At 71.6% G+C, this 15,733-nt stretch overlaps 1 protein-coding gene across 1 annotated transcript in view; it reads right to left on the bottom strand.

Annotated features, from left to right (window-relative positions):
• Nucleotides 1-10,546: 10,546 nt before the first annotated feature.
• The window catches only part of PRKCQ (protein kinase C theta), a 43,206-nt gene continuing 38,019 nt past the window's right edge, over nucleotides 10,547-15,733 (bottom strand). The window contains exons 17-18 of the mRNA XM_048502241.1: nucleotides 11,604-12,351; nucleotides 10,547-11,199 (exon numbers count right to left, since the gene is read on the bottom strand). Coding sequence (XP_048358198.1) covers nucleotides 12,196-12,351 — 156 coding nt within the window. The 3' untranslated portion in view covers nucleotides 10,547-11,199; nucleotides 11,604-12,195. The remainder of the gene's footprint in view (nucleotides 11,200-11,603; nucleotides 12,352-15,733) is intronic.

Raw genomic sequence — 15,733 nt, 5'->3', positions numbered from 1 at the left:
CCCCCCCCCCCCACCCCCCCCCCCCCCCACCCCCCCCCCCCCCCACCCCCCCCCCCCCCCACCCCCCCCCCCCCCCACCCCCCCCCCCCCCCACCCCCCCCCCCCCCCACCCCCCCCCCCCCCCACCCCCCCCCCCCCCCACCCCCCCCCCCCCCCACCCCCCCCCCCCCCCACCCCCCCCCCCCCCCACCCCCCCCCCCCCCCACCCCCCCCCCCCCCCACCCCCCCCCCCCCCCACCCCCCCCCCCCCCCACCCCCCCCCCCCCCCACCCCCCCCCCCCCCCACCCCCCCCCCCCCCCACCCCCCCCCCCCCCCACCCCCCCCCCCCCCCACCCCCCCCCCCCCCCACCCCCCCCCCCCCCCACCCCCCCCCCCCCCCACCCCCCCCCCCCCCCACCCCCCCCCCCCCCCACCCCCCCCCCCCCCCACCCCCCCCCCCCCCCACCCCCCCCCCCCCCCACCCCCCCCCCCCCCCACCCCCCCCCCCCCCCACCCCCCCCCCCCCCCACCCCCCCCCCCCCCCACCCCCCCCCCCCCCCACCCCCCCCCCCCCCCACCCCCCCCCCCCCCCACCCCCCCCCCCCCCCACCCCCCCCCCCCCCCACCCCCCCCCCCCCCCACCCCCCCCCCCCCCCACCCCCCCCCCCCCCCACCCCCCCCCCCCCCCACCCCCCCCCCCCCCCACCCCCCCCCCCCCCCACCCCCCCCCCCCCCCACCCCCCCCCCCCCCCACCCCCCCCCCCCCCCACCCCCCCCCCCCCCCACCCCCCCCCCCCCCCACCCCCCCCCCCCCCCACCCCCCCCCCCCCCCACCCCCCCCCCCCCCCACCCCCCCCCCCCCCCACCCCCCCCCCCCCCCACCCCCCCCCCCCCCCACCCCCCCCCCCCCCCACCCCCCCCCCCCCCCACCCCCCCCCCCCCCCACCCCCCCCCCCCCCCACCCCCCCCCCCCCCCACCCCCCCCCCCCCCCACCCCCCCCCCCCCCCACCCCCCCCCCCCCCCACCCCCCCCCCCCCCCACCCCCCCCCCCCCCCACCCCCCCCCCCCCCCACCCCCCCCCCCCCCCACCCCCCCCCCCCCCCACCCCCCCCCCCCCCCACCCCCCCCCCCCCCCACCCCCCCCCCCCCCCACCCCCCCCCCCCCCCACCCCCCCCCCCCCCCACCCCCCCCCCCCCCCACCCCCCCCCCCCCCCACCCCCCCCCCCCCCCACCCCCCCCCCCCCCCACCCCCCCCCCCCCCCACCCCCCCCCCCCCCCACCCCCCCCCCCCCCCACCCCCCCCCCCCCCCACCCCCCCCCCCCCCCACCCCCCCCCCCCCCCACCCCCCCCCCCCCCCACCCCCCCCCCCCCCCACCCCCCCCCCCCCCCACCCCCCCCCCCCCCCACCCCCCCCCCCCCCCACCCCCCCCCCCCCCCACCCCCCCCCCCCCCCACCCCCCCCCCCCCCCACCCCCCCCCCCCCCCACCCCCCCCCCCCCCCACCCCCCCCCCCCCCCACCCCCCCCCCCCCCCACCCCCCCCCCCCCCCACCCCCCCCCCCCCCCACCCCCCCCCCCCCCCACCCCCCCCCCCCCCCACCCCCCCCCCCCCCCACCCCCCCCCCCCCCCACCCCCCCCCCCCCCCACCCCCCCCCCCCCCCACCCCCCCCCCCCCCCACCCCCCCCCCCCCCCACCCCCCCCCCCCCCCACCCCCCCCCCCCCCCACCCCCCCCCCCCCCCACCCCCCCCCCCCCCCACCCCCCCCCCCCCCCACCCCCCCCCCCCCCCACCCCCCCCCCCCCCCACCCCCCCCCCCCCCCACCCCCCCCCCCCCCCACCCCCCCCCCCCCCCACCCCCCCCCCCCCCCACCCCCCCCCCCCCCCACCCCCCCCCCCCCCCACCCCCCCCCCCCCCCACCCCCCCCCCCCCCCACCCCCCCCCCCCCCCACCCCCCCCCCCCCCCACCCCCCCCCCCCCCCACCCCCCCCCCCCCCCACCCCCCCCCCCCCCCACCCCCCCCCCCCCCCACCCCCCCCCCCCCCCACCCCCCCCCCCCCCCACCCCCCCCCCCCCCCACCCCCCCCCCCCCCCACCCCCCCCCCCCCCCACCCCCCCCCCCCCCCACCCCCCCCCCCCCCCACCCCCCCCCCCCCCCACCCCCCCCCCCCCCCACCCCCCCCCCCCCCCACCCCCCCCCCCCCCCACCCCCCCCCCCCCCCACCCCCCCCCCCCCCCACCCCCCCCCCCCCCCACCCCCCCCCCCCCCCACCCCCCCCCCCCCCCACCCCCCCCCCCCCCCACCCCCCCCCCCCCCCACCCCCCCCCCCCCCCACCCCCCCCCCCCCCCACCCCCCCCCCCCCCCACCCCCCCCCCCCCCCACCCCCCCCCCCCCCCACCCCCCCCCCCCCCCACCCCCCCCCCCCCCCACCCCCCCCCCCCCCCACCCCCCCCCCCCCCCACCCCCCCCCCCCCCCACCCCCCCCCCCCCCCACCCCCCCCCCCCCCCACCCCCCCCCCCCCCCACCCCCCCCCCCCCCCACCCCCCCCCCCCCCCACCCCCCCCCCCCCCCACCCCCCCCCCCCCCCACCCCCCCCCCCCCCCACCCCCCCCCCCCCCCACCCCCCCCCCCCCCCACCCCCCCCCCCCCCCACCCCCCCCCCCCCCCACCCCCCCCCCCCCCCACCCCCCCCCCCCCCCACCCCCCCCCCCCCCCACCCCCCCCCCCCCCCACCCCCCCCCCCCCCCACCCCCCCCCCCCCCCACCCCCCCCCCCCCCCACCCCCCCCCCCCCCCACCCCCCCCCCCCCCCACCCCCCCCCCCCCCCACCCCCCCCCCCCCCCACCCCCCCCCCCCCCCACCCCCCCCCCCCCCCACCCCCCCCCCCCCCCACCCCCCCCCCCCCCCACCCCCCCCCCCCCCCACCCCCCCCCCCCCCCACCCCCCCCCCCCCCCACCCCCCCCCCCCCCCACCCCCCCCCCCCCCCACCCCCCCCCCCCCCCACCCCCCCCCCCCCCCACCCCCCCCCCCCCCCACCCCCCCCCCCCCCCACCCCCCCCCCCCCCCACCCCCCCCCCCCCCCACCCCCCCCCCCCCCCACCCCCCCCCCCCCCCACCCCCCCCCCCCCCCACCCCCCCCCCCCCCCACCCCCCCCCCCCCCCACCCCCCCCCCCCCCCACCCCCCCCCCCCCCCACCCCCCCCCCCCCCCACCCCCCCCCCCCCCCACCCCCCCCCCCCCCCACCCCCCCCCCCCCCCACCCCCCCCCCCCCCCACCCCCCCCCCCCCCCACCCCCCCCCCCCCCCACCCCCCCCCCCCCCCACCCCCCCCCCCCCCCACCCCCCCCCCCCCCCACCCCCCCCCCCCCCCACCCCCCCCCCCCCCCACCCCCCCCCCCCCCCACCCCCCCCCCCCCCCACCCCCCCCCCCCCCCACCCCCCCCCCCCCCCACCCCCCCCCCCCCCCACCCCCCCCCCCCCCCACCCCCCCCCCCCCCCACCCCCCCCCCCCCCCACCCCCCCCCCCCCCCACCCCCCCCCCCCCCCACCCCCCCCCCCCCCCACCCCCCCCCCCCCCCACCCCCCCCCCCCCCCACCCCCCCCCCCCCCCACCCCCCCCCCCCCCCACCCCCCCCCCCCCCCACCCCCCCCCCCCCCCACCCCCCCCCCCCCCCACCCCCCCCCCCCCCCACCCCCCCCCCCCCCCACCCCCCCCCCCCCCCACCCCCCCCCCCCCCCACCCCCCCCCCCCCCCACCCCCCCCCCCCCCCACCCCCCCCCCCCCCCACCCCCCCCCCCCCCCACCCCCCCCCCCCCCCACCCCCCCCCCCCCCCACCCCCCCCCCCCCCCACCCCCCCCCCCCCCCACCCCCCCCCCCCCCCACCCCCCCCCCCCCCCACCCCCCCCCCCCCCCACCCCCCCCCCCCCCCACCCCCCCCCCCCCCCACCCCCCCCCCCCCCCACCCCCCCCCCCCCCCACCCCCCCCCCCCCCCACCCCCCCCCCCCCCCACCCCCCCCCCCCCCCACCCCCCCCCCCCCCCACCCCCCCCCCCCCCCACCCCCCCCCCCCCCCACCCCCCCCCCCCCCCACCCCCCCCCCCCCCCACCCCCCCCCCCCCCCACCCCCCCCCCCCCCCACCCCCCCCCCCCCCCACCCCCCCCCCCCCCCACCCCCCCCCCCCCCCACCCCCCCCCCCCCCCACCCCCCCCCCCCCCCACCCCCCCCCCCCCCCACCCCCCCCCCCCCCCACCCCCCCCCCCCCCCACCCCCCCCCCCCCCCACCCCCCCCCCCCCCCACCCCCCCCCCCCCCCACCCCCCCCCCCCCCCACCCCCCCCCCCCCCCACCCCCCCCCCCCCCCACCCCCCCCCCCCCCCACCCCCCCCCCCCCCCACCCCCCCCCCCCCCCACCCCCCCCCCCCCCCACCCCCCCCCCCCCCCACCCCCCCCCCCCCCCACCCCCCCCCCCCCCCACCCCCCCCCCCCCCCACCCCCCCCCCCCCCCACCCCCCCCCCCCCCCACCCCCCCCCCCCCCCACCCCCCCCCCCCCCCACCCCCCCCCCCCCCCACCCCCCCCCCCCCCCACCCCCCCCCCCCCCCACCCCCCCCCCCCCCCACCCCCCCCCCCCCCCACCCCCCCCCCCCCCCACCCCCCCCCCCCCCCACCCCCCCCCCCCCCCACCCCCCCCCCCCCCCACCCCCCCCCCCCCCCACCCCCCCCCCCCCCCACCCCCCCCCCCCCCCACCCCCCCCCCCCCCCACCCCCCCCCCCCCCCACCCCCCCCCCCCCCCACCCCCCCCCCCCCCCACCCCCCCCCCCCCCCACCCCCCCCCCCCCCCACCCCCCCCCCCCCCCACCCCCCCCCCCCCCCACCCCCCCCCCCCCCCACCCCCCCCCCCCCCCACCCCCCCCCCCCCCCACCCCCCCCCCCCCCCACCCCCCCCCCCCCCCACCCCCCCCCCCCCCCACCCCCCCCCCCCCCCACCCCCCCCCCCCCCCACCCCCCCCCCCCCCCACCCCCCCCCCCCCCCACCCCCCCCCCCCCCCACCCCCCCCCCCCCCCACCCCCCCCCCCCCCCACCCCCCCCCCCCCCCACCCCCCCCCCCCCCCACCCCCCCCCCCCCCCACCCCCCCCCCCCCCCACCCCCCCCCCCCCCCACCCCCCCCCCCCCCCACCCCCCCCCCCCCCCACCCCCCCCCCCCCCCACCCCCCCCCCCCCCCACCCCCCCCCCCCCCCACCCCCCCCCCCCCCCACCCCCCCCCCCCCCCACCCCCCCCCCCCCCCACCCCCCCCCCCCCCCACCCCCCCCCCCCCCCACCCCCCCCCCCCCCCACCCCCCCCCCCCCCCACCCCCCCCCCCCCCCACCCCCCCCCCCCCCCACCCCCCCCCCCCCCCACCCCCCCCCCCCCCCACCCCCCCCCCCCCCCACCCCCCCCCCCCCCCACCCCCCCCCCCCCCCACCCCCCCCCCCCCCCACCCCCCCCCCCCCCCACCCCCCCCCCCCCCCACCCCCCCCCCCCCCCACCCCCCCCCCCCCCCACCCCCCCCCCCCCCCACCCCCCCCCCCCCCCACCCCCCCCCCCCCCCACCCCCCCCCCCCCCCACCCCCCCCCCCCCCCACCCCCCCCCCCCCCCACCCCCCCCCCCCCCCACCCCCCCCCCCCCCCACCCCCCCCCCCCCCCACCCCCCCCCCCCCCCACCCCCCCCCCCCCCCACCCCCCCCCCCCCCCACCCCCCCCCCCCCCCACCCCCCCCCCCCCCCACCCCCCCCCCCCCCCACCCCCCCCCCCCCCCACCCCCCCCCCCCCCCACCCCCCCCCCCCCCCACCCCCCCCCCCCCCCACCCCCCCCCCCCCCCACCCCCCCCCCCCCCCACCCCCCCCCCCCCCCACCCCCCCCCCCCCCCACCCCCCCCCCCCCCCACCCCCCCCCCCCCCCACCCCCCCCCCCCCCCACCCCCCCCCCCCCCCACCCCCCCCCCCCCCCACCCCCCCCCCCCCCCACCCCCCCCCCCCCCCACCCCCCCCCCCCCCCACCCCCCCCCCCCCCCACCCCCCCCCCCCCCCACCCCCCCCCCCCCCCACCCCCCCCCCCCCCCACCCCCCCCCCCCCCCACCCCCCCCCCCCCCCACCCCCCCCCCCCCCCACCCCCCCCCCCCCCCACCCCCCCCCCCCCCCACCCCCCCCCCCCCCCACCCCCCCCCCCCCCCACCCCCCCCCCCCCCCACCCCCCCCCCCCCCCACCCCCCCCCCCCCCCACCCCCCCCCCCCCCCACCCCCCCCCCCCCCCACCCCCCCCCCCCCCCACCCCCCCCCCCCCCCACCCCCCCCCCCCCCCACCCCCCCCCCCCCCCACCCCCCCCCCCCCCCACCCCCCCCCCCCCCCACCCCCCCCCCCCCCCACCCCCCCCCCCCCCCACCCCCCCCCCCCCCCACCCCCCCCCCCCCCCACCCCCCCCCCCCCCCACCCCCCCCCCCCCCCACCCCCCCCCCCCCCCACCCCCCCCCCCCCCCACCCCCCCCCCCCCCCACCCCCCCCCCCCCCCACCCCCCCCCCCCCCCACCCCCCCCCCCCCCCACCCCCCCCCCCCCCCACCCCCCCCCCCCCCCACCCCCCCCCCCCCCCACCCCCCCCCCCCCCCACCCCCCCCCCCCCCCACCCCCCCCCCCCCCCACCCCCCCCCCCCCCCACCCCCCCCCCCCCCCACCCCCCCCCCCCCCCACCCCCCCCCCCCCCCACCCCCCCCCCCCCCCACCCCCCCCCCCCCCCACCCCCCCCCCCCCCCACCCCCCCCCCCCCCCACCCCCCCCCCCCCCCACCCCCCCCCCCCCCCACCCCCCCCCCCCCCCACCCCCCCCCCCCCCCACCCCCCCCCCCCCCCACCCCCCCCCCCCCCCACCCCCCCCCCCCCCCACCCCCCCCCCCCCCCACCCCCCCCCCCCCCCACCCCCCCCCCCCCCCACCCCCCCCCCCCCCCACCCCCCCCCCCCCCCACCCCCCCCCCCCCCCACCCCCCCCCCCCCCCACCCCCCCCCCCCCCCACCCCCCCCCCCCCCCACCCCCCCCCCCCCCCACCCCCCCCCCCCCCCACCCCCCCCCCCCCCCACCCCCCCCCCCCCCCACCCCCCCCCCCCCCCACCCCCCCCCCCCCCCACCCCCCCCCCCCCCCACCCCCCCCCCCCCCCACCCCCCCCCCCCCCCACCCCCCCCCCCCCCCACCCCCCCCCCCCCCCACCCCCCCCCCCCCCCACCCCCCCCCCCCCCCACCCCCCCCCCCCCCCACCCCCCCCCCCCCCCACCCCCCCCCCCCCCCACCCCCCCCCCCCCCCACCCCCCCCCCCCCCCACCCCCCCCCCCCCCCACCCCCCCCCCCCCCCACCCCCCCCCCCCCCCACCCCCCCCCCCCCCCACCCCCCCCCCCCCCCACCCCCCCCCCCCCCCACCCCCCCCCCCCCCCACCCCCCCCCCCCCCCACCCCCCCCCCCCCCCACCCCCCCCCCCCCCCACCCCCCCCCCCCCCCACCCCCCCCCCCCCCCACCCCCCCCCCCCCCCACCCCCCCCCCCCCCCACCCCCCCCCCCCCCCACCCCCCCCCCCCCCCACCCCCCCCCCCCCCCACCCCCCCCCCCCCCCACCCCCCCCCCCCCCCACCCCCCCCCCCCCCCACCCCCCCCCCCCCCCACCCCCCCCCCCCCCCACCCCCCCCCCCCCCCACCCCCCCCCCCCCCCACCCCCCCCCCCCCCCACCCCCCCCCCCCCCCACCCCCCCCCCCCCCCACCCCCCCCCCCCCCCACCCCCCCCCCCCCCCACCCCCCCCCCCCCCCACCCCCCCCCCCCCCCACCCCCCCCCCCCCCCACCCCCCCCCCCCCCCACCCCCCCCCCCCCCCACCCCCCCCCCCCCCCACCCCCCCCCCCCCCCACCCCCCCCCCCCCCCACCCCCCCCCCCCCCCACCCCCCCCCCCCCCCACCCCCCCCCCCCCCCACCCCCCCCCCCCCCCACCCCCCCCCCCCCCCACCCCCCCCCCCCCCCACCCCCCCCCCCCCCCACCCCCCCCCCCCCCCACCCCCCCCCCCCCCCACCCCCCCCCCCCCCCACCCCCCCCCCCCCCCACCCCCCCCCCCCCCCACCCCCCCCCCCCCCCACCCCCCCCCCCCCCCACCCCCCCCCCCCCCCACCCCCCCCCCCCCCCACCCCCCCCCCCCCCCACCCCCCCCCCCCCCCACCCCCCCCCCCCCCCACCCCCCCCCCCCCCCACCCCCCCCCCCCCCCACCCCCCCCCCCCCCCACCCCCCCCCCCCCCCACCCCCCCCCCCCCCCACCCCCCCCCCCCCCCACCCCCCCCCCCCCCCACCCCCCCCCCCCCCCACCCCCCCCCCCCCCCACCCCCCCCCCCCCCCACCCCCCCCCCCCCCCACCCCCCCCCCCCCCCACCCCCCCCCCCCCCCACCCCCCCCCCCCCCCACCCCCCCCCCCCCCCACCCCCCCCCCCCCCCACCCCCCCCCCCCCCCACCCCCCCCCCCCCCCACCCCCCCCCCCCCCCACCCCCCCCCCCCCCCACCCCCCCCCCCCCCCACCCCCCCCCCCCCCCACCCCCCCCCCCCCCCACCCCCCCCCCCCCCCACCCCCCCCCCCCCCCACCCCCCCCCCCCCCCACCCCCCCCCCCCCCCACCCCCCACCCCCCCCACCCCTTCCTCCCCCCCCCCCCCTCCCCCCCCCCCCCACAGGAAGCGCTGCGCAAAAGGCAGTGTGCTCCTGCGGCCGCGCGTGCGCGGCCGCAGGAGCACATTCCCAACCGGGACATTGTTGAAGCCCGGCAGGACTCGGGACACATCACGCAAAAGCGTGAGTGTCCCACGAAAAGCGTGACGGATGGTCACCCTACACTACAACCTTGCCCATCGTCACCCAGAATAGATGGCTTAACCACAAAGTTTCTGGGGTTCCTTTGTTCCTTCTCAGTAGCTCTTGGACTAGCCAGGAACTCTATAAGAACTTCCTGTAAGTAGATGAGGACTTTCTTCCAAGGTGCTGCCCCTCACAACCATCCTTCCAGTTGCCAGGCACTGCCTAGGAATCCTATCATGAATACATTTGGGATAAATATAGCAGATGGCTGGAACAGAGAGAACAGCTTATTTGAAGCTATTGAGTGAACATCTCAAGCTCCCTTAGACCTTTCCAGCAGTATTGTCTACTCCAACAGGCAGGAGCTTTCCTTCATTGATGTAGTACATTTCATACAGCAGTCCCTTCAAACGGCTCAGGGTAGCAAAAATGATTCTCCTTTCCCCATGTTTTCCCCTCACAACAACCTTGTGAGGTAGTTTAGGCCAAGAGAGAGAGTGTGGCCTATACCAGCTCTCCCCAGGCTCTTAGGCAGAGAAAAGTCTTTCTTAACACCTGGTACTGGAGATGTCTCCCCTGAAGACTGCAGGCATGAAACATAGGACCTTTTGTTTGCAGAAGGGCTGGCAGGCCTTCTGCTATGGGTGAAAAATTTGGTTGCCAAACACAGCTCATTAAGTTTAGCCTGAAAAAGCAGACACTTTTCTACTGAGCCAGGTCCTCTTATGAGTAAGGAAAGATGTAAAGCAGGATTGTACCAGCTCGCAGTTCACGTGTACAGCCAAAACAGCTCTACTACTTACAGAAATGGGACACAGTCTTAGGTATCAAATTGGCACATTGCCAATTTGATAGATGACTCTGCTGCTCTCTCTTTTTATTTTTTAAAAAATGTTAGTTGTGAATTCCTGCTCTCTCTGCTGCTCTCTCTTTTTATTTTTTAAAAAATGTTAGTTGTGAATTCCTGCACTGGAAAGCCAGAGTGCAGAGAACTCAGCAAAACCAAAGGCAAAAGGTTCTTAAAACAGAAGCACTGACAAGAAGAGTTTGGATCTATACCCCTTTCTCTCCTGTAAGGAAGAAGAAGAAGAAGAAGAAGAAGAAGAAGAAGAAGAAGAAGAAGAAGAAGAAGAAGAAGAAGAAGAAGAAGAAGAAGAAGAAGAAGAAGAAGAGTTTGGATTTTTATCCCCCCTTTCTCTCCTGCAGGAGACTCAAAGGGGCTTACAATCTCCTTTGCCCTTCCCCGCTCACAACAAACACCCTGTGAGGTAGGTGGGGCTGAGAGAGCTCCGAGAAGCTGTGACTAGCCCAAGGTCACCCAGCTGGCGTGTGTGGGAGTGCACAGGCTAATCTGAATTCCCCAGATAAGCCTCCACAGCTCAGGTGGCAGAGCGGAGAATCAAGCCCGGTTCCTCCAGATTAGATACACGAGCTCTTAACCTCCTACTCCACTGCTGCTCCTGGGTGACCCTGGGCTAGTCACAGTTCTTTCAGAACTCTCTTGGTCCTACCTACCTCACAAGGTGTCTGTTGTGGAAACTCAAAGGGGCTTATGAACTCCTTCCCTTCCTCCTCCCACAACAGACACCTTGTGAGGTAGGTAAAACCGATAGAGTTCTGAAAGAACTGTGACTAGCCCAGGGTCACCCAGCAGGAATGTAGAAGTGCGGAAACACATCTGGTTCGTCAGATAAGCCTCTGCTGCTCATGTGGTGAATCAAATCTGGTTCTCCAGATTAGAGTCCACCTGCTCTTAACCACTACACCATGCTGATGGCATAGGTTATAGCCAATAGGCACCTGCGTTCCATATGGCAACTGCAATTGCAACCTGCTTGGGGAAATAATTGCCTTTCTCCATGTACAAAATAATTTGCTGGAAAATGTGATTTCTCTGTAACATAATATGGAAGATGCATGAATTGCCCATGAAAGATGGGAAGTCCAAATAGCACACTGAAAACTGGAGAGGCTGCTGATGGATGAAGTCAGTTCATGCAGCCCCTAGAGCAGGGGGTCCCCAACCTCTTTGATCCTGTGGGCACCTTTGGAATTCTGGCACAAAATGGCTGCTACAGGAGGTGGAGCCAGCCACAAAATGTCTGCTATGGCTTACCTGCAGTCACACAATGGAGATTTTTGTGTCGTGGTGGCAGCTGCTGCCAAAGCAATGTTTTTAAAAAACTGCAGTCAATCGAACCTCCAATGGCCAATCAGAACCTTGCAGGAACAACGCCCATCTGGCCCTGCTCATTTTCTAAAAACACTGGGCAGTCGCCAGGAAAGGTGTACACAGGTGCCGTGGCACCCACAAGTACCTCTTTGGGGATCCCTGCTCTGGATGGTAAAGGGGCTTGTTCAGTGGTGGGATCCAAATTTTTTAGTAACAGGTTCCCATGGTGGTGGGATTCAAACTTAAGTAAAGGCGTAAAGTGCCAGTAGGGGCTGGGAGGGCACTGCATCGGGGCGGTTGGAAGTTATTCCGGGAGCAGGGCATTCCTGGGCGGGGCTGTGGCAAGGACGCAGCCACTGTGCCGGTCCTTGGGCGGGAAACGAATGCACGCAGGCACAGGCTGCCACGCACGCTGGTGCACCTCCTGCTAGACTGCTTCAAGTTCTGCGCACTACTGCTGAGAGGAGGGGCGTGACTAAGGCAAAAATCACATGGCAAAATCACCAGTTAGTAACCCCCTCTCGGCACACACAAATAATTAGTAACCTACTCTCAGGAACCTGTGAGAACCTGATGGATCCCACCTCTGGGCTTGTTGGGATATGACATTTTATCAGGCCCTGATACGAAAAGAGCTGATCTTTCATAAGATCTCCATTAGGAGGAACGTCCAAAGGCCCAAGAGCTTGGGGGAGTTGGCGGGGAGGAAAGGATCTTGTGAGAGCTGTAAGATCTCACAGGATAGGGATCTGATGCGCGGGATGGAAATCTCCCATGACCTTGCAAAAGCAGAAAGTGTACGTGACGTTTAGCTAACGGAAACACAGAGAACACTCTATTGCACGGAACCAGGTGAATGCAGTCGGACTATTTCTGTTATGGTAGCTAACTCTAGGAAGGGACATTCGTGCTGATTTGTGGGTGGAGCTCAGCCAGGATGTGACGCCACAAAGTTCGCCCCGCAAAGCAGCCATTTCCCCCAGGGAAACTGATTTCTGTGATTTGGAGATCAGTCGTTAATGCCAGGGGATCTCCACGGCCCACCTGGAAATTGGCAACCCTAGTTTCTGTCTAGAAGTATGACAACATTTCATTGCTCTGTCTTCAGGAGGAGAGAACAAGGAGTTCGGTTGTTCTGGGGATTCTTTTAGGCAGCCGTACTTCCGGTTCTGGGTCTCAGGAGAGCAACTTGTCCATGATGGGACTGGTAAAAGAAAAGTTTCTAAACATAGTCTGGTCCATGCTGTTAAGGAGTGCGCCATCTCCGCACGATAGCCGGGGTTTCTCGTTCAGAAATTCCTTGTCGAAGTTGCTGCAATCACCTGGTGATTTCTTGCAAAGGGCGAGAGAAATGAGAGTCAGGCATGGCAGGATAGTCAACGCCACTCACGTAACATGTTGACAATAGCCCCTCTAATCCCACCCTAGTACTGCCCGGAACATTGCAGACGCTGAGTGGACCTGAGAGCCACCTAGGAGAGCTCCCCCTACTGGGTGGCCCATAACCTGCGCAGCCCTAATACGGTGGTCAGCCGCGTGGCTTACAGGGAGTATTGCTCATTAGCAGTGGCGTAGTGCCCAGGGGACAGGGGGCATCTGGCCCCGGGCACGCACTGGTGCAGGGGCATGGTGTGGGCATTCCTGAGAGAAAATACTGTTTGCAATACTGTGCATAGTGAGAAAAGTATAATGAGGAAAAGTGAGAAGGGGGAGAGATTGCAGAACTGTGTGGCTACTGTTACTAACAAGCCATGACATAAAAACTGCATTCACTTCCAACACCGTGTATTTTCCCATGCTAATTTCCGTGTTCTTGCTAAAATGAGGAACATGTGTAATTTAGATGTGAACAGTTGTAGATGTTATTTGGACTGTGCTGTATGTGCTAAAGCAAAGAGTGAAAGCTTGTCCCTCCTACAACTAAAAGTGACAAGAGTATCTGAAAGACCATTTAAGATTGTGCATATGGATCTTGCTGGTCCTCTACCTAAAAGTCAATCAGGAGCAAAGTATATGTTAGTTCTATGTGATGATTACTCCCGTTATACATATACATTTCTGTTAAAGACAAAAGGGGAAGCATTTTCCAAGATTAAGGATTGGGTTGAACAGATTGAAAGAGAATTTGAGTATAAAGTGGCATGTTTTCAATCTGATCGAGGTGGAGAATGGTCCAAATGACTTCAGTTCAAAGACTATGGTGTCAGAACAAAGGTATTCAACACAGGTTCACTGCCCCGTTTTCTCCCTGGGAGAGAAGGCGTCGCTTGAATGCATGGGAATAGGATTGATTAAACAAGTTAAAAAACAAATATTCACTCACTGATGCTGAGATGCCAGGAGATATTTCTGGGGGGAAGCTGTACAGAAACTACCCACCCCTACGTCTTTAAACAGGTTGTGGTCCAGAAAAGCTTGAAACAAACCCCATATTTCCTGCTGTATGGAAAGAATACCGGCAAACTTGTCTCATATGAGAATCTTTGGTTCTATATGCAGCACATCATGTTAATCCCTCCTGCTCAAAGAAAGGCTGGAGAGCAGAAATGGGAGAGAAGGTTAAAGTTTGTAGGCTATGATCCTTCACTCTAAAGAAGCTTATCGGCTTTGCTCTATCTTTTGGTAAAGTGAAGTGATACAGTGTCCCCTGTTCAATTAACTTTTGAAAACAATCTGCATTTTGGGAAAAGATACATGTGCCAATTCTGGATGTGTTTCTGCCGCTTTAACTGAACACATCAAGGAGTTAAAATGCAGCCTGCAGTGCCTAGTTCTAGTCAGAGGACAGAGCAAGAAGCTGCTTGAAGCAGATGAACAAGATAAAGCTGAGATCATCCTCGGATGAAAACTCAAGAAGGAGGAACAGGAACAGATAGAAACCAGACAAATGATGTTTCTCAGAGAGCCACAAAAGGCATACCCTCCTGCAAGATATGGTTTTTTTTGATGATCATGTGTATGCCTGTAATGTCATAACACCAGAACCTTGCCATCTTATAAACAAATGTTACAATTGCCTAAATCAGAAGTCATGAAATGGCAAGATGCAATGAAAAAAGAGCATGATGTGACTGAAGTAAAAGCTACAAATGTATTTTGGAGAAAGTAACATTACCAAAAGACCAAACTGTTGTTGGGTCAGAGATGGGTTTTATAGACAGAAAATCCACAGCATGTCTGATGGATCCTGTTTTATATAAAAAGCAAGCAATGCGTGGCACAGTGGCTATAATCAGAAAGATCTGTCTAATGATCAAACATATTCGCCAACTGCTCTCGCTCTGGAGTCATTGAGAACCAATGTCTTAACCACTTAGCAAGTATAGGGAAATATGATAGAGTGCATCACTGCTTAGATTTTGAGATGTGACAAAAAAACTATCTCAATGCCCCATTGAATCAACAAGTGTACATGAAGGTGCCACCAGGTTTTGAAGATGCCAATGAACCTAATCAAGTATATTACTTAAAACGTTCTTTGTATGGACTTAAACAGTCAAGGAAAAATTGGTATTCCTGTTTGGATGCAAAACTTAAAGCCATGAACTTCAAGAGAACGATTGCTGATGCGTGTGTATATACTAGAGGCAGCAGCAATAATCTGGAAATCATTTTGGTGTATGTTGATGATGTGTGTCTATGTGCAAACACAGAGAAACAACTTAACCTTATCAAAAAACAACTGGGTACTACCTTTGTAATAAAGGATCTAGGTAATCTCACCAATTATTTAGGTATTGAAGTAGAAAGTGTGGATAAGAAAGGGTATATCCTGACCCAGAAAAATAGAATTGCAAGTCTAGTGAAAAATGCTAGAATGGAAAAAGCAAAACCCACACAAACCCCAATGGTACCAGATTTCTTAAAGAACCCACAAGACCCAGAATTGTGTGATAAAACTGATCTGTATAGGAGTCTTGTTGGGATCTGTAATGCCTCATATATTTCAAACTGGATTCGACCTGATGTAGCTTATGCTATGCTAGATATGCTCTTAGTCAGTATGTCCATAATCCAACTGTTTTTTCTGACTGGCGTATTATGCATTAATGAGAGTGATTAGTTACTCCGAAAACAACAGCAAATGATGGTTTATGTATGTTTCCCAGATAAAAAACAGTAATCAATTACATGGCCATTGTTCGATAGCTCTCCTTTGGTAAAGATAGTGACAAGACAGAAAGTCTTTGCACTGGATATATTGTAAAATATGCTAATGTACCTATAACATGGTGTTCAAGAAAGCAAAACAAAATGTATGTTTATCAACTAAGTGAGGTCAAATAACTGGCTTTGTCAGAAGGCTGCAAAATGACCATTAATATGGGTGAGTTCAACATTACTGAGTGGAACTAGGAGAAACAGTACAAGTTCCAGCATAATGTGTTCACTTCGATTTCCCAAACTGCAATACCAGTTAAGTAGAAACTGAAAACTTCTGAAGGTGAGAAGGCAAAATATATAGGTGTCAAATAACTTTACAAATGTAAGGCAACTAGGTACAAAAATGGTGAAATTAACTTTATTGTAATAGCTACCCAACTTCAGAAGATAACGCTGCAGACATGCTTACAAAACCTTTAGTGCAACAAAAGTTTTCTGAAATTACTGCAAAATGCTTTGAAATGCTGTGTAGAAGTAATGTATATATCTGTATTTATGTAAATAGTTTTTTTTGTAATTGATCAATAATTGTAAAAAATAGTTTTTCTTT

This window comes from Sphaerodactylus townsendi, linkage group LG06 (assembly GCF_021028975.2).
Source record: "Sphaerodactylus townsendi isolate TG3544 linkage group LG06, MPM_Stown_v2.3, whole genome shotgun sequence".
In the NCBI taxonomy this organism is placed as follows: domain Eukaryota; kingdom Metazoa; phylum Chordata; class Lepidosauria; order Squamata; family Sphaerodactylidae; genus Sphaerodactylus; species Sphaerodactylus townsendi.
This window is presented reverse-complemented; position numbering and strand designations above follow the sequence as displayed.